We start from the raw sequence: 26,747 nt of genomic DNA on the forward strand, positions 1-26,747 counted from the left end.
ACGTAAAATGAGTGGATGCAACATACCGATGTCTTTTCCATCGTAGAATCCGAGGATTTAAATGACTCCATCAGCAACGAAGTGACGTTCAGACTTCAGGAAGCACACCAAAAGCATATTTTACGATATTAGCAATACGTAACTGTATTCAACTGGAATTCAACAACAATACAAAATATCGCATAATGAAATGTCGTGTGATGAGATAATATTTGCATGGATGAGAAATATTGATACCGGTAGTGAAAGAAATACGATTCACTAAAATGAAGAGGTTCAAAAAGGACATCAGGATTGATATTGAGATGCTAAACAGGATATTTATCCAATTACAACTGAAAATGGCAAGAAAGAATAATATAATTATGAATTGTCAATACTCTCACTGCATATTTCTCCGAAGTTTGGCTGCTACATTCATCGTCACAGAATCAACTTCAATCAGATTATTCAATCATGACAGCCAGCCATGACAGCATCATGACAGCACTTTTCTTTGTCCTTGCTGCTAGGCAAGCATAGCTTCAAAATACTAGTGCTTGGGCCCAGGTTCTCTATATCAAGTTGAAATGGTATCACAACCAATTTATTAACGGCAAGGCTAGCATTCGTTATGTTTAAGATGACGTAATTGGCAGTAACAAAATTTTAGAGGAATGCGATACAAGAAAGCCAATGGACGGAAGCAGACTGTACAGAACCATCAGTAGTTAATATGAAGAAATCGGTAGTAAGATTTCATTGCTACTAACAGAGACAGCTTTACGAAAATATGCTAGTAAAACCACAAAAAATATCAGAATAATAGTAGTTCGCAATGAATTTGTAGGCTACGTACGATTGATATATAGAGTGCCTTGAATGCATAGGATGAATGAAAAATATGAAGTCTGAGTTTGCAATATATGTTTACATGAGGGCTAGAGTCTGTCAATTTCTGCACAGGTAATTACAAAAAAAAAATGGTAATTCATGGTAAAAATAAACAAGAAAATTAAGCGAGGACACGATGAGTGATGACCCTCACATGTATCTCATTACAGGCTACCGGTCGCTAGCCTACATAGGCTATTATGTCGCAAGTACAAACAAAAAAATGCAACCTGGAAAATTTCATGGTGAATGTGGAGACACAAGCCTTATTGCTGACACACAAAAAAGGCAACAGGGTGAAGACCTATCCAACCTCAGATCCTCAAAATGAATAAACGAAGCAGAGGCAGGTAGTACCATAAATACAGTGGTCAGGGTGATGTGACAAACTGTTCAAGTTGTGGTAGAGTCTGTTGCAATCTGCTCAAAGATAAGCAAAAGACCTAGGCCTAATAAAATCGCAGAAAGCAATGGTTTCTTGTGTAGGTAGTACATCACTAATCACTAGTCGTTGGAAGTTGTCGGAGGTAAGAAAAATCGAGCTGGAGTAGAATTATGAGTCAAGATGTATGGTGAAATTTCATTGCATTGAGTAGACCTTGTGGTCAAAGTACATTCACGTTAGCTTCTCACTACCGACAATTGGTGGATACTAGGGGATACTAAGAATTACTACCCTAGTGAGCTAATCATGCATTGCATGCAGTATGCAAAAGTTCAAAAAATACAATCATGAACAAGAGCTAATTACGGAAAACAGATCTTGCTGAGGACATAATAATCAACTTGTGTTACATAAGTAAAAACTACATGACGGTGCTGGAATTATGCTAGATATTACATAAAAAGACTTGCTAGTTATGACCATGAAACAATTATATCAATATATCATACCTATGATGAACTACAACATGTTGGTCCTGTATCATTGTTATTAGCATGTTGCTTTGAACTGTTGCTGTGATACAAAGATCTGGAGGAGCCTGTCGAGTTAATTTCCCCGCTATATATTTGTTCAAAGTCTTCTGCGATTTGTTGAAAAAGTGGAAAAACATTATAATTTGCCTTGCTTGAAGTTTCAATTGAAGACGCCTTGAAGATAGTCAATTCCTCCGACTGGATTGCACGGCTTCTCAACTTATCCCAAATAAGGTCAGCTTTAGTTCCGCAAACATATATTTTACAGTCCTTTTCGGCACTACGAACCGCCTTTATCCAATATTCCATCCTTTTGAAACTGGCCCGCTCTGTTAGATCACAGCAAATAATGGCGGCCTGTGCATTACGGTAATAGAGACTCGCAAGAGAAAGGTAGCGTTCTTGTCCGGCGGTATCCCAAATTTGCAAAGAAACCAATCTGAAATATATCATAAAGTCTCTATCACTGATTATGATCATTGACAATTGTGCAAGTTTCCGAAATAAAGCAACTATGAAATTGAAGTAAACCTGGTCTCATAGCAGTATAGCCTATCAGTCATTCACTAAATTTCCATAATTTGCTGTAGGCTACCATAACATTTTGAAGATACAAAATTGAATTAGTGTAGTTTACCGCTTAGGCTAACGATTTAATACACACCGCATCCTAGAATATTAGTAAAAACTGAAAACAAATTACTTTTGAAAGAGAAAATAAAGACTGAACATGGGTAAATTTGCTCTAATGCAAACATAAGAATCTCAGATCGAAATACGCTTTGAGGCTATATCTATTGGATTAGGCTAGCGAGCGGTCGCCGCCCGGCAATATAAATAAGAGTGCATTTTTATTTCCAATGCATCAACTTAAATTTTCTACGACATGGGTGACATGTTATTGTTACTTACTACCGGTATATATGTTACTTACCCGCGTTCCGTGTCAAGCATTTTTGCGCCAAAAGCTGCGCCTATCGTTGGTTTGGATTTTACATCGAACGAGTCGTGAAGAAATCTTTCAAGAAGGCAGGTTTTGCCTGAACCTGCATCTCCAAGCATCACAACTTTACATGGCCTTGAATTTCGAACCTTTCTGGCATAATCCATGATTGAATGATCACTTAGCAGGAAAGCCAAAATGCAGAGGCACGGCAGGTCAGCTGGTTTGCATTCATTCGAGAATCATGACTAATACCAAGTGTATCCGCGAGTTGGCGTTAGCGGTAGTCGCATGACGCACGTACTCGTACTGTTTCAGCAGCGTGTACTCAAAGTACACGCTGGTTTCAGTATTCGATACCTTATTAATTGTATTTACACAGAGGTGGTCAAAGTAGCCAAGAAACCTACTCAAGTAGAAGTAGAAGTAGCGACGAAAAAAATCTACTCAAGTACGAGTAGAAGTAATTCTTCCATAGATAACCTAAAACTACTTGAAGTAGAAGTAGAATTCACTGACTTTAAATCTACTCAAGTAAGTAAGTAGTTGTCAAAACGATCGTAATTCGTTCGTATAGATTGTTAAAAGGTGCAAATTATGCTATGCGAAAGGTGCCGAGCTTGATTCATATTGACCAGGAGGTATCCAATTTTCGACAGCATAAGCATTCGTCTGCATCATGAGATGAAAATGATGGTAGTTATATAGAAATGCGATACTAATCCTCTGTTTACTCGAACAGGACGTCTTAGAAAATATCATGGTATGGCCAGGGATATCTAGAACTTCTAGTTCTTCTAGGTAGTTCTAGATATCCCTGGGTATGGCGCACTCCCCCATATTATACGGCCCGTTAGTCGTAGAGCAATACGGAGAAATGAAAATAGCGAAAAGTAAGTAAGTAGATCACCAAATATTACGAAGTAGAAGTAGCGAAAATCAGATCTACTTGAGTAAGTGCCAGAAGTAGAGGAAAACTACTTGAGTACTTCGAAAAAGTAAGAGTACTTCGTTACTGACCACCTCTGGGCGTACGCTGCGTTGGAGTCGACTTTTTGATCAAATTTTAATACTTTTCCTTGGGACAAATTCTCAAAAAAAGAGGACATTTACGCGTCCTCCGAGGACACTTTCAATTTACTGAAAGATGAGCACAAATCCTGAGGACGTACGTTAACCCTAACTCTACAAGGACAATGACAACTGAAAATCACGGGCTGGTGTTCGGCAATAAAGTCGACAAGCATGACCATGTCCAAACCTCATTCATGTCAAAATACAAGCAATTTCTACTAAATGAATACTAGTCAGTCCTCCAGATTACCGGACCACGACCTGACCTATCGATCTCGCTCTCCGTGACATGCCACCTCATTTTTGTCGCTTGCTTTTTTATATTATCTTCTTTTACTTTTCACTCGGTGTGCATGTGCAATTGTGCATTGTGCAATGCACATTGTGCATGTCTCACCTTCCTTTACATCGCCTAGGCCAAGGTGGGTGTCCGATTTCTACGACTACTCCAAGTCGCTTCGACACCTTCCCATCTTTTCATTGTATCGCAATTTTGTTGTGTATTGAACTGAGAAAAATAGCTACTAAAACCGAACTAGCGGCCAACTCAATGTGCCAGTGTAGATATCCAAATGTGACTATATAGTCGGTAACAGTAGTCCGCCCGCAACATTACCGGGCCGCGACCTGACCTATAGATCTCGCCTTCCGTGGGATATGCCACCCAATTTTGTCGCTTGCTTTTTCTATACTGTCTTCTTTTTACCTATTTTCAGTGTGCATGCCTCCTCCATACATCGCCTGGGCCAAGGCAGGTGTCTGATTCCAAAGACTACTCCGATAAGTCGTTTCGACACCTTCCATTGTACCGCAATGTTTTGTGGTGTAATGAACTGATACAAATTGCTGATGAACCGAAACGAGGTCCGTATTTAGCCATCACACATCTGGAATTTCAATATTATTAATGAACGCACGAGTGCGAAAATGACTTGCTCTCGATAACCCCACTCCACATCGTACCTTCGAATACAGGCTATTCATGTAATCCATTTTAGTTTACATCGCTTCACCGTCTTTAGCAGTGTGGCTGCGATTCTGTTCTGTTCAATGATCATGTTCGGTTACACTTCGTGACTCCTGGGCTAGTTTGGATTACGATCGAGCCACGCCTAGCAACATCCAGTATGCGACAAAACCCATTTTTATGCCAATGATTCCAGATTGCCAGTTTCAAGAGGTCCTTTGATCAGATTTTCAAGGCTTCCGCGGGACTTATAAAACAGCATGATACGCCTCATTTGGCCCACGATTCTGACACTCCTGCGTGCTGCCAAAACACCCAAAGACCAAGGCACCAGTGTAGATACCTAATAACTCCACAGTTTTTTATTGAGTGTAAAAATTCTAGCCACCGGTTCAGAGCTCGTGACCAGGGTTAGCAGCGTATAACATAGAACACCAATCTCAGATATCCTGTCATCTCCTTTTCGCCGCATGCTCGGTCTCGGCAAGTCGCCTCAGTCTCTTCTTCTCTTGCAGAACCTGCTTTAGTTTGTCATAATGACCTCTGGACTTGCAGTGTCCCTCTTTGGCGCTGGTGCGCGAGCTGTAGAACTTGTTGCAAAGTTGACAGAAGAATCCCTGCATTCAATATATATATGAAATGCCAACGAGTTGCAATGACTAGACTAGAGTCACAATTTTTCCAAGTCTTGTCATTTACTTAAACTTTTAAACGGACTTGACTCAACTTAAGCCTTGACTCGACTTGTACTCAAGTCATTGCATATACTCAAGATGACTTGATTAAAATCTCGTTTATCAGAACCGATACTTGGCCTACAAACTGACTTTTATCTGCTTGAATAAACATGCTAAGAGAAAAAAGAGTAGGACTATATTACTAATGTGACACCTTCGATCTCACCCAGAGTTACACAGAAGTGAGTTGAACCCGACTTGAACTTGATTATGAAAGTGAATATGATGACTCGGGCTCGACCCGTTGCTTCTTGACTTGGACTCAAGACTTGACTCGGTGTTGAAGCGCAAACGAATCGAGTCAAACACAGTACAATTGGTCGAAAAATTTCCGAAATCACCAGTTTTATTTTACAATTGAATAGTACATTCATATTAAAATAAACCCGAATATTTTCGGCTGACACTCGTCAGGGGTAATCGTCATCAACTAGTAGAGAATTGGAAAGAACATTGTATATCAACAATCGTATCACAAAATATGACGATATGATATATATATATATATAATATGATACGATTGTTGATATACAATGTTCTTTCCAATTCTCTACTAGTTGCTGACGATTACCCCTGACGAGTGTCAGCCGAAAATATTCGGGTTTATTTCAATTACAACATACTATTCAATTGTATATTGAAGTTCTGTATCTCCAAGAAGCTCTTCAGTTGTATTTTCTAGTACTAGAGCCTTCAGAATTTTTGAAAAGTGGTAAACCTACCTTTCATGGACGTCTGGCTAATTAACACTGCCCTAACCTAAACCTAACTTTAATGCACATGCATTAATGATATATTGTGTCGCATGATCCTATGTTCACGGAACGTAAATGCGGCCAACACAAGTACGCTTTGCCAAACCTGCATGGGACAGATCATCGCTTGCCCGACGGGCGTGTTCCCGTCAAACTTTGGCATCCGGTATTTTGTGAAGTCGTCTGGAAGCGGCGGAACCTGGCAGGATATGAACAAGAGTTCAGGTGATCTACTGACATACAATAACCAGAAACACCATCTCGTACCGGTATCAACTCTTTCTTTGGAGGCGGAGCCTTCTCTACATCTGGCGACCTCTGTTTACCAGACGAGGCGCGTCTCGACCTCGGTTCGTCGCGACGCGAGTAGCTTGATATATACTCGACCCGTTCTTTGCTTCGCGAGCGACTTCTGTCGCATTTCCCTGATGTAAGATAAAGTACGAAGGTCGGAGGCGAGATGATTTACAGCAGTGAATCCCAAACTTTTTTGATCAATTGCCCCCTTGTCAAACTCGATTATCTTTTTTATTTCTTCTTACTACTACAGACGATAAACAGCACTTCGTTCATCTAATCACAAGATGAGTATTTAAGGTGAAACAATGACTATCCATGCAGTTGTTCAAACTTCACTTGACGTCTTCTTTCAGTTGCAGCAGTAGCGCAAGCGTACCAGCGCAGCAAAGCATTGTGCTTTGTGGATTTAGCCGCCAGATAGCTTTGTTAGCTTTTCTATTATGGATTTTCTGCCTTCCTGTTTTGTGGTGTACTTTTATCGAATGAAAATTCTGTTTCAGCTCTTACGGCAAGGCTTAGTAGTTAGTACTGTGTCTGAATAATTTCTGTATTATTTTATCCGTATATGTTATGTTACACAGTAATATGATACATCTTGATACAGTATTTCTTGAATCGTTTGATATCAAAATACTGTACAATACAACAAACTTGGAGGTATAACTCTTGGGCGGTTTATGCGATCAGCAATATAGCACAGTTTCAATTCATTTGTTACGCATCAGTACAGTATTTTTTAATGCATTGTCTGCCTTTATATTTTTCCTCTCAATTCTGTCAAAAGTGAGTGGCACCAAAGTGTCCGAATAAGAAGAGTCGACTGTATATAGGTTGCTATTTTGACAGCTTTATACAAGCGGGATGTGGGTAGTGGTGATCAGTGACAAAGTACTTTTACTTTTTCGGACTTGTGAGTTTTGTCAACTTGCACTGCACATGAGAGTGGTTGTGATTTTAGACTTCTTCCGCTTTTTCTTACTTGGAAATTGTTACTGCTACTGGAGTACCAACGATGACCATTCCTGGGTGAGAGTGTATAAAAGCTCATAAATCAGGCTACCTGATACTTGTTTTATGCGACAAGTGATGATATTTACTGTAGTACAGCTGCAATTGATTTATTACGCACCAGTACAGTATTTCACCGCCTTTACGAATGACCATGAAATGAAGGATTGATTTCCACTTAGAAAAAGCCTTTCTCCGCTTAATTATGACAAAAGCGTGCGCAACAAAAGTGTCAGAATTCAGCTGAGCTGACTATATATCCAAATCCAATCCTTGTCAAAATCTTATAAATTCTACTTCGTCAAATCAAAATCCACGTACGGGCTCCAACTCACCTCTGTCATACATCGGGGGTGGCGCAGACTCATAGTCAGTTCTGGGAGACCGTCGACCCGATTCGGAATACTTTCTGTTGGAGGAGGGCGGAAAACCATGCATCGGTGGAGGCAGATGAAGCGGTGGCATCGTATGGTGCATCCGAGGCGGAGCAATAGGAGGCAGGCCAGGGCCAATGGGAGGAAAACCGGGTAGCATCATCGGCGGAAACACGCCAGGCGGCGGTATATGAGCGGGAGGCATCTGACCGGGATGTGGTGGCATCATCATCTGCATGGCTGGCGGCATGTACTGTGGCGGGATCTGTCCGGGTGGCATCTGTCTGGGCGGCATCTGACGCGGCGGAAGAGGCTGAGGCGGTCCCGGAAGCATTTGGAGTTGAATTGCGTTTTTTCGTATCATCAAGTTGTGCTTGGTCATGGCACGCATGGCGTCATCAGGGGCGTAGAACTGCACGTCCCAGATGTCGTAGCCGATGTTCTGAAAGGCGGAGGCGGTTCGTGAAGTATTTGTTTTCTTTGATTACTGGAGTAGGTTTTGAATGCGTGCACTGCTTCATCGGGTGGATATAGCATATAGATATTTACTAATTCACAATTTTTTAGGCAAAACTAGCCTGAGAATAGTCACTTTCTTATTTTCTTGTAATCTCTACTTCTACTTGTAGTAAAAAGTTACCTCTTTACTTCTACTAGAGTGCCGAGGTGACTGCTTTGGTCAACTTCTGTCTAAAAGACAGAGCGCTATGCAGTCAGTTACTTTACCACCGACTCGCAACCTTTGATAACTTTAAACACACTAACTGGTGCATCGTGCATGTCTTCAAATCTACTCGGAAAAATATTGTTTCTTATATTTTTAGTTATGAAAGTTATAATATTAGTTATCATGACCAAGTGAATCAACCTATTCTCGGAATCTATAGTAAGTTTGCGCTCGCAGAAAAAAATAAGTTTCAAAGTTCCGCCAAGTGACAAGCTTGATCAAATCTGCAACTGCAGAGGCACTTTCTGTAACATTGCAGAACATTTGTATCGACCGAAAGTAGTCGGAGCATTTCACCAAACTCAACTACGTGTTTCCACAACTCTGACTAAATAGCTGTGACTCATGAGTTTGAGGAAAATCAGGCGAGCATAGTCAAATGCCCACGTGTGGCACGACGTACCTGCGCTATTTTCGCAGGCAAGACCGGTTCGAAAAACGACCGGATGTCTGCCGTGGTCGCTTTTTCGGGAACGTTGAAGAGCCGGACAAAAATGGAAGGCGTGAAATTCGGATGATTGTTCGGAGGTCTTTGCCGTTTGTCGTGCGAGCTGCCAATTTCAAGACCCAAATATTTTCATGGTGTTCATCGCAAATAGATTCATTATTTTGACGTTATAAATTTAAGAGAGGGAGAGAATTTTCTTCGGCAACTGTGAAAATCAATAATTTCTATACCAGTATTAAAAAAGCAATATGGTGAAATATGATATACATAGGCACGTCAGAGTGAGCAAAGCCAAGCCACCAAATCCAGGAGAATCTTACTACAGAAGTTGTTACACTTACAACTTCAGATTAACTAACAAAATACAAATTGGAAGTTAAAAGATGTCATGGAAAATGAAATGAATATAATAAGAAGGTTTATGGTCATTGCAAATACAATTTAGCGGAGTTCAGACTGCAATTGCTTTCTATTCGTAAAATAACGCTCCTTCAGAGTTTTAACATTAATCGCTTTTTCCTGAAAACAAATACCTATCACAATTAGTCATTCCCCAAACTTTTTGTAAGCTTCAGAGACCAAAAGTCACACCGAAAGACCTGGGCCATTCATATAAATGCAACAAATTTTTTGTACCTGCTAGATGATTGAGGTTTTCTGCTATTCCCTGACGAACTCTGAAAACAGATGCACTTTTGATGGAAGCACATTGAATACGTGAAGATGACATTTTGAGGGGTGTATTAATTAGAAATGCTTATGTGCACACAAAACCAAATATCATTCGATAGTTAACTTCATATTTCCCACACAAAAGCAGGCCAGGTAATGATACAGAGTCCTGCTACTGGCGACACTTGGAACCGGCAATCATGTTGCAGAAAGTACAGAAAATTGATACACTGTTTTTCAGGGATAGTGGTTGTGATGAATGTTCCCTGTGCAGTCCTGACACGGTCTCTGCGCACAGAAAATCTAGGCTGCGCACAAAAAAGTCGAAGCGATGACCTTTTTTTTCAATCGTTACGCGCTGTTGTCCTAGTGGCTGGTGAGTAGGTGGGCGCGCGCAGACTCGTGAAGAATTAGAGGGAACATTTGTTGTGATGTCAGATTAAAATGATATAGCCGAGACCATCAGTTGAAGTAAACTTCAAAGTTGCCGAATGGAAAAGAATAACATGAATCAAACTAGCAACAATTTAAACAAAGAGTGGCTGGGCATTTGGGCAGAATCGAATATCCGAGTGACTCTTTTTCAGAGTTTAGTCGAGTACCATTTATTATGATGCCATCACAGTAATAATGACATTAAGGAGTTTTCAAAGTGTACCTTTTTGCCGCCACGAAGAACTAGTCAAAAGTGATCAAAAAAATTTGGTCTTTCTGACAATGACTAGTTCATAGTGATCAAGCTGATACTAAACTTGGATTCAGAAAACTCAAATTGTCGTGCTTGTAACACGAGAAATGGTCCGTTTTGTACATGAGCCATCACGCTCACTGGCGCCCATTGGGACGACTTTGCCCTCGTTTCAGAGGCATTTCCTTCCAGTCGTTTGCTTATTCATGTGATTCACTGAGTGATTTGTATTTATTTGAGCTAGGAATTAGGGAGAATAGGTTGTAATTTGACATTGTTCTGTTGATTCAATTGATTGTATTGTATTGTTATTGTATTTAGACATAAGATTAGCCTAGGGAGTTGACTGTTGTTAACCTGTTGCGACTGCTACCTTAAATTGGCGTGAACTTTAGTTAGCCATTAAATTACTATCCTATCTGTAAACCAGTGGTTTATATTGACAGGGTCTCAAGGGAAGATCTTGATAGGTAGGAAGTGATTACAAGCAAGGTAGGGCTGCGACCGAGTTGGCAAGCTTCTCGACTAGCCAAATATCCAATCCAAATATAACGCACGGTCGTTGACTAGGCAACGACTAAACGTACGTTACAGTGCTCACTGCTCATTCATACTGCTAGAGTATGTGCTGATACTTATTCAATAGGCTCACACTGATCACAACAAATTACATACACTACCAGGTTGAATTCACTAGATATCGAATTATACTCACCACTCTGACGGACATGGCTGCTTCTCTCAACTCAGCACTGATTGAGCCGGGTTTGGCGCAATCCGCTATACAGAAAAGTGATTGATAAAGCATATATCAGATGAACATATTTAGGGGGCACGGCAAATTCCAAAAAATATATACTGCAGACTATAAACTATCAGCTGCATTCAAAAGACTGAGAAATCCGCTCATTACCCAATTCATACTCATATGATCACTTTCGATTGGTGATTGAAAAAACAAATATTACTACCAGTATACATTGAGTATTTCTGCACAAGCAAGAACAATGAACAACGAACAAACATCAAAAGCAAAATCAGATTTTGAATATTTACAAATAAATTTGTATGCATTGACAGGTAATCAGCAGTATTCCTCCTTTATCACATCTTAACGTTCACCCCTGAACCTATTCACAAACATATTTCTCTCAATTCACAGTCCATACCAGTTCTCTCCACAGGGGTTCGCCGGTCGGCGGACCTGACATGGAAAATGACGCTAGATTCCTAAATCTATACATAAATCATGTATTTATCCACCTATACATGGAATAAATCGAATTTAATGTTGAGTTTAAGTTTCAAGCATAGAGACCAAAATCAGTGTTTAATGGATTTATAAAGGTAATCTACTCCAATAGCTGTTGAATTCAATGAGACATCTGCGGTCGATCAAAGTTGTCAACAAGTTCTATGAACTCCGGCTGCATGTCAGACAAAGAAATCTGTTCATGGTCTAAAATAATTGCTCGCAAGGTACATAGACCAGAACAGAACGTTTCATGGGTAGCCTATCATTCTCTGGTTGGCAAACTGACGTACGCGCGTGACAGTATCATGGAAGACTTGAAACTGTCTGCGGGCCGCTCAAAATCCCGTCATAGGCCGTATATAACCCGCCCCTCGTCTATGGCATTCAACAGACAATCACAACATGGCCGAAAACCCCCGATATATCCAAAATTAAAATCAATCACGAACTCACGTTTCGTAAAGTCAAGCTTGAGTTCACTGACATCATCGTAATTTCCTTCAAGATCATCGAGAAGTCGTACATTTTCGTCCAGTTCCAACTTACATTGAGTGCAAAATTTCCTCAAGTCGGACGGATGAACTTGCATCACCTCTATAGGTCTGACGAAAGATATGTTATTGACTAAACACAGTATTCAAGTCTATCATTCACCTTGGATGGGCCATGAACGCTAACGAATGCACTTTTCTCGCATCTTCCGATGACGATAAAATAATAAATCCACGGCCGGAATTGGTCTGGTTTGACCTCAGTGGACTCCAATAGATATCTGCACAAATACGTACCCATTAGTGTGCTCGAGTCTTGGTTCGAGACTGTTGCCGTTGTTTTTGTTGTACACATTTCGATTGTACGACGTTTAACAGTTGAAAGTTATATGAGCATTGGCAGACACAGAGGTAGTCAAAGAAGTCTATGTCGCTACTCAAGTAGAGGTGGAAGTAACACCGGAATTTCTACTCAAGTAGAAGTAGGAGTGGCGGTTCAAAAGTAAGCAAGTAGGTATTCTACGCCTATTTTTGCCAAGAAAACTAAAAACTCTCAAGTAGAAGTACAAGTAGTCTAAAATCATAACTACTTAATAAATAGGCAAAAATCTACTTAAAGACTTCAAAAAGTAGGGGTACTTCGTTACTGACCAGTGACCACCTCTGAGCAGAGATGTGTTTGTTGCCAATTTCCTTTCTCTCGGCTTGTAGTACGGTTTACTTTAGTTTTGAAAAGTATAGGCATAGGTTGTCTATTTCTATGGATTCGGGCAAAATTAACTAGAAAGGACTGGAATTACCTATCCTCAATTATGAAAAAAAATTGTTGAGGTTACATAAATAAATTTTAACCCAATATTCAAAACCAGTGAAAGATTTCACTGATCCGAGCTACGCTGGCTTCGAAAAAGTTGGAGAACCATGCTCCGAAGCAAGGGAAGGACATTCAACTTCAAAGATGAGTTAAACTCCGTTTTCCAGCAATTCCCTGCATGTCACTAACTCTCAATGTCAGACGAGTAAGCACAAATTTACGGTAGGGCCTAAACTTCAATAAAATATTATTTCTAATCCCTAGTCGAATCCTACAAGACAAACTTACTACCAGGGTGGTCAAAATTTATTAGCAACAAAAGCACATGTCACCAATATCAATTGCAATAATGTGTAAAGCAAAACATATAAAGAGCCAACTCAACCAACAATTACTGCACATGACGAAAGATAAATCACTACAATGCAGAGGAATAGTATCAAATAGACAGTCAGATTGATATATGACACGGGTAGACTCACTGAGTCCCTTTATCGCAGTGGTTCTTGACAACTGGTGCAAGGGAAGTTTCCTGCCGGTTTGCCAAATATTTGTTAACTTCCGAAATGCAAAAGTAGGACGCGTCTCAATAAATTAGAGAAACGAAACATCAAATTTCAAATTGATTTCGATATTTGAAACGTGTTCATGTGTATGGTGTGATAATATAGACCTGTCTGCTTTGCTTTGGCGTACGTCACAATTCTGCAAGTGTTGTACGAAACTGTTTAAAATTACCCTACATCTGCTTCAGGGCCAGTTACATGTGAATGTTATTAGGAGACGTTTCGACACATTTCGTTCGAATTGGACAGCACAATTTAGCGACATTTAGCAGTAGAATAGAAGCCAGTACACAGCTATCAACTAGCATTTCCGTCAGAAGAGTCCGAACAATCAGACTCAAGCTTGTGGTTTTGGCTGCACTTCACCTCACAGAAACTTTGGTATAACAACGTATAGCTTAACACGTCTACTACCAAAAGGCAGCATTAAATGGGCTAATTTTGATCATTGAAGGCACTCGGGTACACGGTACATATTTCGATGTTTTCCCAGCCCGCAAAGTCGAAGGTGGAGAACCACTGCCTTAGATACCAAGTTTGACATAGAATTGATGTCTCTAGAATCGACAACTGCTCAGTTCGTAGATCTTCCCAGAGAAATTCAATATGAGGAACATACTTCAGTAAGCCAATTATCCATTTGTGATTAGCCACAATCCCGATCTTTATATCAATTTGATATTACTCTTCAATATTTCGACATATCGAACTTAGTCTTCCTCCATTTAATTGCAATCTCTGGCACAACCACATTATTTGGAAAGTTCTTCTCATGGTTCTTCAACTCTTCAACTTCAACTTGGTGGCAAGTCGGATAGAAAGTTGACAAAAAATGTTTGGGCAAATGCCAAACTCAGGATGGTCTCACTTCCAGCTGACAACAAGGAAGGAAGATCCATGGCATTAAGATGCCTGTTGGCAAAATTTGTTTCGACTTGTCGACATCATCACAATATAAGTAGTCATTCATGTCGACACCAGTGTTAAAGTATTTTCATTTCCATGCAATGCACTTTTCACTTTGCAACGTACAGCTCAGCAAAACGGGTTCAAGTCAATTGCAAATACATGGCGACAAAACTATAGCCTAATATCGATGTGATCAACCAACCATTAGTATCATATAGTCCTGGATCAACAAATATAGTCTAAGCATGGAAAACACAGTAAACAACATGTGACAAACGCAACACAACATGTGCAACCATAACAGTGAAATCCTCGCTGAGCATGTGCCTGCCTTGTAGATATTTGTCTAGCTTGTAAACCATTTTGAAATGACTAAGATTTTCTGCTAGTCATAAAGGTTTTAAAGAATACAGTAGGAGTTCACAACAGTAGGTTACCTATACATAGCTTACAGATTATATTATCGATTAAGGCGTTATGCTACTCAAAGAAGCGCATTCAACTCGTATAGTCACATATTAGCACAGGTATTTTTAAGATGACAAGCTTGATAATTCAACTTAATACATTACCTTTCTCCGCGAATTTAACCACATTCAAGGCTTCAATTAGCTCTTTTTTCTCAATGATGTATGACAACCTTTTTACTTGAATCACCTGTAAGCGACAAGACCATCATATAAACAACTTTTCCTACCTTTCAATTCCATCAAAATGCAGCCAACAATAAACTAATCATAGAAGAATTAGCATACCAGGTAGGTACTATGTTTAAATTACCTCTTCACTGAGAACAAGATCAGAAGTAGCACAGTATAAAAGCTTAATTTTCTAGATAGAAATTCGGGTAACTCAGTTCATATGATATTTTGCCGGTACATCATACGACATCGCTTGCATTTGTAACTATCAAACATATATATATTGAGCAGATATCGTACTTGATAACAAGGACATTAATACATCATACTGTATATAATAGATGTAGCAGTATGCCAATCTACCCTGAATAAGTGACGGTCTGAAACTGAGTCTTGATATCTTCTCAATGTAGAGATGGATTCTGTTAGCAGTTACTTCAAGGTAACACCCGTACAGAAACAGACCATTTGAAATCTTTAAACAAAATTGCACATCACCGAATAACCATATAGGCCTATGATTTGCCAAATTATTACAATAATCTGTAAACCTATCCAACAATAAGCTATATGCCTAATACATCTTCACAAACATAACGTGATTAAACTATTTACACGTTACACCGGTATATTACTATACATTTGCAAAAATCAATGCCAGCAATCAGTCTTCATTTGTGTTCACCACGACACGTATAGAATATTTCTAATTTGTTCTAATTGAACATTCAACAACTTCAAACTGAATGCACACGAGTACAGCCGTATACAAATCGCATTAATGTAACAAATGCAACCAAATGTTTTAATAAATTATATCTTGAAACCTTGATTACAATTTTAGCAGCCAAGCTTGATTTAATCGTAGTCCTTTGTTAGTTTGACAGAGATATATTAAAATGGCATTAGGAAACAACGGGCACCTATGAATCAAAACTTGACGCAAGGCCGAATTAGCATCACATGAATGAAAGAAACCAAGCGCGACCACGGATAAAAGTGTGCAATTTCGCTGGTGGTCACAAAATGAGAAATGAATGAGTGTCAGTGCTTTCACAATCAGGATATAAAATAGACAGATATATTTTATGAAGCCCAAATCTTCCCGTTTCCCAGTCAACATGCATTCATCCATACAACCAGACAAATTACTAGCCTATAGCCTATAGCCTAACAATCACATGGCAGAGTCTGTGAACCCCGTTACAGCACATCAAAACGTTTACGTGAAGTGACGCCACTGTCCTTGAAATATATCTGGCAGACAGGCACTACCACTGCCACTGATCGGCGGTTGAGAATCACTGGCCTATTATTATTATCATTCAAAAAACCTACCCTGGACTTCTTCATCTCCGCCTTTGCCTTTTTAGTTATCTTCCAGTCCCGCACCAGACTTTCCCTACTACTCAAGGCGCAATGCAGCTTCCGCCCTTGCCATTCCACACCGCTGAGTCTAATCAATTCCATCATGTCCATATGCCTCTCCACGATAACATACCCATATCCAGTCGGCAAGGCATTCCTGTATAGAAGGCTCAGTGCTACATACATTACCATGTAAGACATACGCATTGCATATTTACTCGTCTGTGGTGAGTCGAATGCCGTCATTACCGCCTTTCGGCCAGATTCCCAACATAGACAAAACCTCCGTGCTTGTCACTTTGAAAGGTAGATTTGTAATGATCACCACTCCTCTGCGAGAATTCACGAAAGAAAACAAGTTTTTACCTTGCATAAATTTATGTGCGGATACAGAGAGAGAAGAGCAGATTTACTGTTTTTAAATACAATTCCAGTTTCATTCTGCATGACATCACAGAAAAACAGCACAGTTTTACATGACATCAAATGGAGAGGACTCAAAAATTCAAAATACTAATCTGTATTTGAGTTTCAAATGCAATGATTATCTTGCATATGTCCCAGACCCATATCCTAATCAGATTATCGGTACGCCTCAAATTCTTAGAAAACTAGTAGCAATTTTACATCAAAATCCGCATACACGTAAAAAAAAAGTGAATCCGAATCCAAATTCATTGAAAAATAAAACATGATTGTGATATGATGCATAATTTGTAATTACAAAGGGTATTCAGACATACCAATTTCTTCATCTAGTCATATACTGTGGTAGATTAGTTTTCGAGGGACAAGGCAAGTACGGTACTGCAATAGATGAGCTCTCCAATTTCATTATGAAAATATCACCCGTAAATATCTGCAGCAAGTGGAACTATGATTTAAATAGTCACTCACTCTATAGCTTCATCATGATGAGTTAGTCTAGTTGCGGGGCGTCTCGGAGTCGTGTTAGTCTTTTGAATCTGGCTCGGTAGAGGGACGACGTTGCTTTGCATCGTAAGGGCGTTCTGTCCTTTGTGTGGAATGCCTTAGAACGAAACCAGGAATAAACAGGCGGTGCCCAGACCAGCCGATATTATATATACAAGTAGGGTCGTTGAAAAATAACTCAATTTTTTTACTGCCATTGCCAACCCCATAAACTCGTCAAGTTGCCTCAAAGAATGATGCATAGCAATTTTTGCTCAATTCCAACCAGGGAAGTTATAGAAATTGAAAGTTTTAAATTTGACGGCGTGAAAACCCAGAATTGTTCATGAAAAACTCAAATAACTCTACTGCTACGGGTTGGAATTGCGTCAAATTTGTTTTGCATCGTTTTCGTAGACAGCTAAACAATTTTATGAAGTTTACAGTAAAATTTGAAAAATTTACTTTCGTTTTTTATAATATATTAATTCTACTGGTAGGAATTTAGCCAAATTTGGCGTGCAGCGTTCTACTTTATTTCGATATTTCCAGTATAGAATCGCAATAGTACTAACCAGAGACACTGAGGCCGTTTTGCGCCTTTTGCTTCTCCATTTCTTGAATGAAAGCACTCGGTTTCGGATCGGAGTCGTTACATTCTTCGTCGGAATCTCCCGGAATTTTAGTTAGCATCTTCAGAGCCGCGGTGATGCTTCCTACTTTCGGAATTTTTACCGAAGGCTCGACAACCTCAGTTTTTTCGATCTTTTCACAAGGTTCCTCCGGCACACTGAAAACGCAAGCTCAGTACGATTATTTGCCCTATATTTGGAAGAGCTTTCCGCGGCATGACTGGGACATTCAATTTTCTAGTCAATGTTGGAGTAACAGTCGTACTGGGAGTCAAGCCTGTTTATAGTCTCTAATTCGGAGTTGGCAACTTGAAAACGCCTCGAGTCATAGTTGGAGGTGAAGTGAGTAGACTCCACAGACCCGGGAAACTGACATTTAGTTTTTACTCATTTCAACGGTAGATCATTGTATGTTCGGTATCCTGAATTCGCAGTTGCTGGGGCAGAGACACTATTGCATACCGGTATATGCTTTTGAGATTGGCCATTGTCTGTTTCTACTGTGTGTTGTTAAAATTCACAAGATATATTACGAATAGATTAATGCAACATATGCAACCATTCTATTCTACATACTCGTCAGGTTTTCTTCTTTTCAATATGCTTTTCAGTGGTTTTGATGAAGTTGAATTGTCTGAAAGAAATGAACCTGGTAAGATGAGAGGCATGCTAGTATATGTTTCAGGTGAGACTACAAATTGAGAGGGCGTATCATACAATAAATGAGGAACACAGCCAGGTAGTTTTGCGTTTATTGAAATACTACGAGCTATGTTAAAAATAATCGTCAGATCTGTGTGGGAAATTGCAGTACTCGACTTGTGACTCGCATATGATAAAAATTTGCAATTTCGACTCGACATCCGTTAATTTTTAATTTCGATTCGGTCTAGACTTCTGACGCTGTATATTTCAGATGTCCTGAGCAATTCCAACAATGCGATTCCGACTCGAACTTGTTAACGACCAAAAATGTCCCGACTCTGACTCCCAGCCTGAAGCCGTATTTGTAAATCTTGCTTGGGGTTCAAATATGATGAAGTGATACATGGTGAGGACTTGGCAGGCCTCGACCATAAAGAAAATAGTCTGTTTCACTTACCCTTCACAAATTACATAAAAAATTTATGTCTATCAACTATTCCTATGGCCAAATGCCATACCTGGGTGTCTCACGCAATGATAAGGGGCATGTAACTTCAGTACTACGTAGACCTAATACCAATTTTCACCACTAAACATGAGTCATTTGATGTCTATTATATAATTATCGAAATCCGATACTCAAATCGTTGTAATAATTATATTTCAAAATTCCCATACCTTCTGGGGATTTCGCATCAGCATCGACTACATCTGCCACGCTTTCATCAGTGGGTGTTTCATCCATTTTCTGAAATGAACTTGGCCGTATTGCAACACGGTGTTGATATGATTCTCAAGAGCTATTCAGCAAGTGATCGCTAGCCTATCCTATACAAGTCTACGGCACTTGTACGAAATCTGGAAAAATATACAAATGCTATCAAGTAGGCCTATATGGCTTCTGATCGCGATATTCACTTTATCGAATGTGGGAATCTAGGAAATAAATGAAAGAATCAGTTCTGGCTCAAGCAGCCTTTCAAAATTAACAATATATAATTTTAAATATCGCAGTGAAATCAATTACGTTTATAGATGAGAAACTGTTGAGAAAACTAAATATTCTTGCAACTAATCTACAGGGCTGTAACCAAGTCACAAGTCAATCTCACTTATAGTTTTGACTTGAGTCATCTTCAATTCACCACCGTGTCAAGTCCGAGTCCAAGTCAGTAAGTCGAGGGTCGAGTCCAAGTCATTGTATTGTGTTCACTGTTAAGTTTTGAGTTCAATCGGGTTCAACTCACTTTTTTCAACTCCGCTCGAGAGATATAGAATGGCTCGCATTCATAATATCGTCATTTTCTTCAGTCCTATTTTCCAAGTATCAGGACCGATAGACAACATACCAATGTTGTATGCGCACACCATGGTGACTTTAGTATTCTTCGAAGTTACAATGAAATCTCTGTCTGGGCCGTCCAAGCCGTTTGAGTCATGCACAATGACTCGAGTCAATAAACACTTCGCATTTGAAAAAATGACTCAATTCAAGTCGTGTCACCAAAAATCGTGACTCGAGTGGAGTCATGACACGATTCATTACAACCTTGCCGGTCTAGAAATATCAACTTATTTTTTCAGGTTTGGGTTTTGACAACTGCTTTTGGCTAATTTTGTGGCGCTGAATCCGAAAATGGACACGGATTTTCTCTATCACATCAAGTTTTCTTTCTATCGTTGCCATTATTTTATGAAATTGACCAATGTTACCCAATTTAGTTCTGTTATCATAATCATAATAGGAGATATTGGAGAAGGGTAACATTGAGTTTTTCCATGCTGGCTTGAACTCCCTGTCTTGGCTTCTCAGGCGTTATCTGTGGGTCAGCTGCTATCTTTGTGCAAACGTAGGACGATCGTAGGAAGACAGCTATGTCAGTTTCCAAATGTTGTAATGATCCGGGAATATTTTGTTACATTTGTGGATGCTTCATGTTGAAGTCTCAACAATGCAATATTACCACGTTCGTAAAAAGAGCATAACTTGCTTACTTTAAAGTCAAGTTGGGGGACCGGGACAAAAGCTGGGCTCCTCATAAAGTGTACAAGATCTGTGTTGAATGTCTGAGAAGTTGGTCGCAAGGAAAAGGTTCACAAATGAAATTTGGACTACCCATGATTTGGTGAGAGCAACGAAATTATGTGGACGATTGTTATTTTTGTCTTGTTAGTGTGAAAGGGTATAACAAAAAGAGTAAACACCATTTGAAATATCCAAATCTGGATTCGGCATTGCGGTTAGTTCCTCACAGTGATGAAAGCCACTCCCAGTATTTACATAACTTCCAGAACTACACGAAGATGCTATTTCTTCTTCTGAAGCATCGTTTAGTGAAGGAGAAAGTGAAATTTTTCAACCAGCGCCCGGGGATCTGTCATACAAGCCTTCCCACATTAATCAGATGGAATCATATAATTTAGTGAGATTTGTATTTGCCTAAGCAATCCGCGGAGTCCACAGGTACCGCATAATGCTATATTCTCACACTCCAAGGCTAACCGTGCATCGTCATTTCTTGTAGCCGTTCACTTGGTTTTGAGATTTCAAATATTGCACAGCTGATACAAGTAGGCTAGGTAAAAGAAAGAACAATTCATTCAGAAATGACCTCCTCACATATTCCGCAGAAAAGGAACAAGCAAATCCGAACATAGAAGTGGGCATTATTATTCAATGGAACCATTTAAAGCTTGACAGTAACCGAGATGCACATCTGCGAATGTTAATAGTATTAAGCTACCATACAATAAATATTTTTCAATTTACATAGATAGTGTGCAGGAAACTCCATCTGAGTTGGCTTCATCAGGTGACACTCAGCAATCGGAATTTCTGGATCCGAGGTGATTAGCAACAAGGAGTAGGCTAACCTATGCTGGAAATGCAAAAACATTTCAGAAGTGGTTTAGTGTAAAAAATAAAGAATTCACAGCAGAACTAGGTGCACGAATGAATAAAACAGTGTCGCGAAAAAGTAGCCAGATACAGCATCAAACGATGACAACAGTGATTGAAGAACCAATGATTGCACATGTAGTAACGGAAAACGGCATGGTTTACGTATTAAATCTGTCTCACAAGAGACCAGCATTAGGCATTAATGGACATGGGCATCAATCGTCCGCCTAGATCTAATTGAAAACAAGTAACGCACTAAAGAACAGTTCCCGCACTAGATAGTGAAATGAGCGATATGATACGGCTTAAGAAATGAAATTAAACTGCACAAAGAAATATTCAAAGTAAAATGTGAGAAATGTTTCATCGGTCGATTTGATACCTCTTTCAAGTTGACAGACAAAACAATTGGAATTCACCAAGATTGCGCCGTGTAATCTGCGCTTCTTCGTCAGACACATTGAGGACATCGATATTCAATGTCCTGATTGGTGCATCGTGCGACTTCCCTCCAAAAATATACAGCTTATCGTCTCCAAGACACAGTGCACTGTCACAGCAGTCTATTTCAAGATCCCTGATGACCTGCCACTGCTCCGTGACTAGGCTGAAGTACTCCACACTTTGTGGTCCACCACCAACGGCATATAGGGTATCCCTGTACCAAATGCCAGCTCCCGAATGTCTTCCAATGTTCAAAGACGGAAAAGAAGAGTATCGTTCGATGTCGCTTATCCCATCAAATAAGTTCAATTTCCAGACAGATCTGTGGCTATTCACAGTGTTTCCACCCATAACATAAATAGCTTCACAGCGATTGATCGGCAACGAATTACCCACAGCAACAAAAAAACCACTGTCAAAATCTGATTCAATGTCGATGATCTCCTCTTCTCTTGATGTATCTACTACAACTGTACCGGAAGTGCTAACCATCACCACCCATTGTCCGCAACCAACAACAGCATTGAAACTTGGTTGACCACGAGGATGTTCCAAGAACTCTACCTCCCAAGTTGAACCATACAGGCTCCATAGTCTATTTCCACTACCAACATATATCGATCCATTATGCTCCGTAATGGAATATAGCCGTATATCGCAAGCTCCGTAGACCAAGTCATTGTCTTCTATTTTTCCCAATCGTGAGCATTCTTCAGTATCGATGTCGTACTTATAAACCAAATGCGATTTCTCGTTGACTGTGACAATATGGGGTGATTCAAAGGGCAAATCCGTTTTTCTGACAGAAGGTGAGTGACGGGTAAATACATTTTTATTGATAAGCTGCAAACATGTCTTTGAATCGTTGATCAATTCTTCACAGCAGATTTCCTCACTCACGAACTCGATAGGAAGGCAACGAAGATCAAGGATTCTAAAAATTTGTTCAAAGTAACAACGTCTTGCAGGGTCTGCTTTGGTCCATGACAAGATTCCAGACCATTTTTCCATTTCTTGATCATGTTGACTCACCTTGATTAACCCCAGGCAGTAGACCAGGCTATCATAGTCTAACGACAGAAAATCCTGGGTCTTCCGAAATTTTTTAAATCCAGAGCTGAGGAATTTCCTAATAGGTAATTCCAGATAGTCCTTGTCATGGAGACGGGTCAGGGACATCACTTCGGCACAGCTGCGCATATTAACATTTTCTGCAAGAAATTCGATGCAAAGTTCAGACAGCTTCGGCATTTGCATCATTACTGAAGCATCTAAAAGCCCGTGTGCTACAGTCATCGAGATGCCAACCGTTCCAGAATAGATAAAGTCGATGCATTGCTTAACAACTTCTGAATCCATTGTCGGAAATTCAACAATTCCTGTTTCGGATTCTTTTGTGTCGTTGAATAACATGGCTTCGAAATATTTTGTAGCCGAAGCCAATATCATTTTGTGAGCCTTGAATTGTGAATCACCACACTTGATAGTGACATCACAAAATCTTTTATCGGTTTTCTGCTTCAGTATAGAAGCATGCAGATCGCTGGTATGGTCCTTAGACGTCTTGAAAATAATATCACCAGGCAAATCCATGACCACCTATCTAGTATCTATATGTCTGACCATATGACCTACGATAATTCACACCCAAACTTAAGTCAATTTCACAAATAGTGATGGTCGATGAATAGCTTATGAAAATATTTTGGCACTTTTTTGATAGCAGCCAGACATTTAACAATGTTCACCATAATCACAAATAAATAATTCCCATGAACATGTCGAAATAAATTGGGATTCGGGACGTTAGTGTTGGAGGTTAGAGATGTGGGATATTAGGGTTAGGGGTGATAGGTATTAGGGTCGGAGTGACGGATATTAGGGTTTGGGGGATGGGTATTAGGGCTGGAGGTGGGTTAGGGACTGAGAGCGTACTTTAAGATTATGGCTGGGAATATCGTAAGATTGGGGTAGGGGTTATTAGGGCTGGGGTGAGTGATACGATACTCCCAACCCTAATGTTAGGATAACCTAACCCCAACCCTTTACCTAAAACTAATAACACTCACCCCCAACCCGAATATCCATCACCTCCAAACCTAGGCTAATCAATACGATAACATAACTCTTTCACAAAAATGTCCCTAATCGCAACACGAAAAATAATTTATAAATTTTGATGCTGTCATGAGAAACATTTATAGGTGAATATGGTGAACAATGTCCGATGTCTGGGAGCTATCGAGAAGCGCCAATATTATTTACTTCAAGTAAAGCAGTGGTTCTCAACCTTTTCCCACCCACGTACCATTTCGAGGTTTTATGCATTGCTCGCGTACCACCTGTGACATAAGTTACACGTTCCGAAGTCGGTAAAAAATGTTTCCATTATTTATGACGTCATAATCGCGTATTTGACCTATGCAGGGTCTAACAACAAATTCTATTAAACTAGGCATTATCAACCAGGGTTGATGGGATGTATGGAATTGTTTTTTCACCACCAGTCACAAGAAGAACAACAAACAACAAAAGTCAATTTAGTTGATGCGATGGCTGCATTTGTTTATTTTCCACTATCTCAATGGTTCTCAAACTTTTTAAGACATGCCGAATTATTTTTTATAGTGAAAGATTTCTACAAACCAGGTCTGGCATATTTGATAGAACGATGATCTTTTTTGTCTACCACATGAGAGTTGGACGACTTGGACAGGCGTGTGCCGTATACTTTTGATAACGAGGTAAAGAAGTCATTGAAGTTTTCGGGGCAGGGCAGTAGCCGCAGTGGAACCGATACATAAACTTGGCAATTTCTAGTTTCTGCACATCTTTTGTGCAGATTAAAACACCGAATCTTACGAGCAGTGATTTGTTGGACACGCATCCAACCCTACGTGTCCCTGGCTGTTATACGGAGGACCTGATGTTGTAGTTTTTGCAGCGGCTTCAGTGCAGTTTTACTGGCAGAATTTTCATTATTAGTATGCTACGTTTTTACGTGCATGTATGACATGCAAAACGTACAAACAGCAGTTGTAATAAACATGTCTGACGCACATGATAACAAATTGGGGTGCATTATTTTCCTATTATGACTACACAAGCTTCAATAAGGGATGTCTGCAAACTGCTATTGTCTCAGCTGCTCGGCGTAAATGTTCCAGCCGGTACAAAGTTTGGTCACAAAGTACCATACATTGCAACCAACCAAGGCCATCTTTATAACCAGTCCGGATCAAATCATACCTGTCATTTTGTTTAGCTTACAACATAACAAAGGCACCCCAGCCCCACCGGGACGAAGTTAGCCATCAAATTCTAGCCATCAAAAATAAATATCAGAACTACTGTGTAGAGTACCGCAGGTATCGGATGTATCACCAGGATCAAGTTTCCGGCCATGCCGCGGGGCAGCCATCGGCCACATACGATGTTTCGACGTAGGTTACGGTGAAATACTCATTAAATTGCCTTCAAATCAATAAAGCGCATAAATACTCGACTGATTTTATCGCATCACGTCATTTGTGAAACAACTAATAAAGAATATAAGCACGACTAGCACCTCAACACTGTTAACTCAACACAGCTATCTCGCGAATGACTATCTCCATCATGAAATTTTCACAGCTGCAAGGTATCGCTCTGCTGCAAACGAAATTTCGCAAAATGTAATTTTAGCACACAAAATCTGGATTGGACAAAACAAATATTGCTCCGACACGCTAAACGCCGTACCTCAAATGTCTCTAAACTATATGATACGCTCAACTAAACAGTCACTAAACTTAGAATCGAATCCATCTTCTCCAAACTAGAGACTGTGGCAATGAATGGCGTTCACATATGTATAGTTAGCAGGCAAATCTGACACCACACAAATTGTCAACTATCTCCAAGTGGCGCATTCAAATTTATCACGAAAAATATTCGACACCGATTTTCAGCGATATCGAAGTGGCGCAAGGTGTCCAACGGGCCCGATACGTTCGTCTGCTCAGTGATAAAAATTCAAATTTATTCACGAAAAATATTCGAAAATTTTCAAACTATAACCTGTGTCAAGGAATGACTTGCAAATATCTATAGCTTACAGTTACGCCAAGCAGCACACCAATTTTCAGCGATATCCAAGTGGCGCAAGGTGTCCAACGGGCCCGATACGTTCGTCTGCTCAGTGATAAAAATTCAAATTTATGCACGAAAAATATTCGAAATTTGCCAAACTATACCCTGTGTCAAGGAATGACTTTCAAATATCTATAGCTTACAGTTACGCCTAGCAGCACACCGATTTTCAGCGATATCCAAGTGGCGCAAGGTGTCCAACGGACCCGATACGCTCGAATGCACAGTCATAAAAATTCAAATTTATTCACGAAAAATATACGAAAATTTTCAAACTATAACCTGTGTCAAGGAATGACTTTCAAATATCTATAGCTTACAGTTACGCCTAGCAGCACACCGATTTTCAGCGATATCCAAGTGGCGCAAGGTGTCCAACGGGCCCGATACGTTCGTCTGCTCAGTGATAAAAATTCAAATTTATTCACGAAAAATATTCGAAAATTTTCAAACTATAACCTGTGTCAAGGAATGACTTGCAAATATCTATAGCTTACAGTTACGCCAAGCAGCACACCAATTTTCAGCGATATCCAAGTGGCGCAAGGTGTCC

General features: G+C 39.8%; 3 protein-coding genes across 3 annotated transcripts; all 3 read right to left on the reverse strand.

Annotated features, from left to right (window-relative positions):
* Window positions 1-152: 152 nt before the first annotated feature.
* LOC145456931 (ras-related protein Rab-24-like) lies at window positions 153-4,972 on the reverse strand. The gene is made up of 2 exons (XM_080335078.1): window positions 2,726-4,972; window positions 153-2,230 (listed from the first exon to the last, which is right to left on the reverse strand). The coding sequence occupies exons 1-2, from the start codon at window positions 2,899-2,901 to the stop codon at window positions 1,768-1,770; spliced, it is 639 nt and encodes a 212-aa protein (XP_080191204.1). The 5' UTR covers window positions 2,902-4,972; the 3' UTR covers window positions 153-1,767.
* A 150-nt stretch (window positions 4,973-5,122) lies between these two features.
* On the reverse strand, window positions 5,123-21,451 carry LOC145456772 (uncharacterized). The gene is made up of 17 exons (XM_080334892.1): window positions 19,965-21,451; window positions 19,396-19,465; window positions 18,649-18,706; window positions 18,016-18,230; window positions 17,426-17,558; window positions 16,747-16,860; window positions 16,499-16,685; window positions 15,092-15,176; window positions 12,394-12,511; window positions 12,193-12,341; window positions 11,200-11,264; window positions 9,761-9,801; window positions 9,080-9,227; window positions 7,911-8,391; window positions 6,535-6,692; window positions 6,374-6,466; window positions 5,123-5,392 (listed from the first exon to the last, which is right to left on the reverse strand). Exons 2-17 carry the CDS (start codon window positions 19,460-19,462, stop codon window positions 5,228-5,230), a joined length of 2,277 nt encoding a protein of 758 aa, XP_080191018.1. The 5' UTR covers window positions 19,463-19,465; window positions 19,965-21,451; the 3' UTR covers window positions 5,123-5,227.
* A 1,402-nt stretch (window positions 21,452-22,853) lies between these two features.
* On the reverse strand, window positions 22,854-26,159 carry LOC145456797 (ectoderm-neural cortex protein 1-like). The gene is made up of 2 exons (XM_080334922.1): window positions 23,096-26,159; window positions 22,854-22,997 (listed from the first exon to the last, which is right to left on the reverse strand). The coding sequence occupies exons 1-2, from the start codon at window positions 23,654-23,656 to the stop codon at window positions 22,989-22,991; spliced, it is 570 nt and encodes a 189-aa protein (XP_080191048.1). The 5' UTR covers window positions 23,657-26,159; the 3' UTR covers window positions 22,854-22,988.
* Window positions 26,160-26,747: the final 588 nt, after the last annotated feature.

This window comes from Botryllus schlosseri, chromosome 2, assembly GCF_051294905.1.
Source record: "Botryllus schlosseri isolate E-star chromosome 2, Bs_hap1, whole genome shotgun sequence".
NCBI lineage: Eukaryota > Metazoa > Chordata > Ascidiacea > Stolidobranchia > Styelidae > Botryllus > Botryllus schlosseri.

Excerpts from the sequence above, each read along its gene's own strand:
- LOC145456931 (XM_080335078.1), bottom strand. The coding sequence starts at position 2,901 with ATGGATTATGCCAGAAAGGTTCGAAATTCAAGGCCATGTAAAGTTGTG. Across the intron at positions 2,231-2,725 it reads ATGCTTGACACGGAACGCGG|ATTGGTTTCTTTGCAAATTT; the intron begins GTAAGTAACATA and ends GATATATTTCAG.
- LOC145456772 (XM_080334892.1), bottom strand. The coding sequence starts at position 19,462 with ATGGATGAAACACCCACTGATGAAAGCGTGGCAGATGTAGTCGATGCT. Across the intron at positions 12,342-12,393 it reads GCGTTCATGGCCCATCCAAG|ACCTATAGAGGTGATGCAAG; the intron begins GTGAATGATAGA and ends ATCTTTCGTCAG. Across the intron at positions 11,265-12,192 it reads CAAGCTTGACTTTACGAAAC|CGGATTGCGCCAAACCCGGC; the intron begins GTGAGTTCGTGA and ends TTTTCTGTATAG.
- LOC145456797 (XM_080334922.1), bottom strand. The coding sequence starts at position 23,656 with ATGGATTTGCCTGGTGATATTATTTTCAAGACGTCTAAGGACCATACC.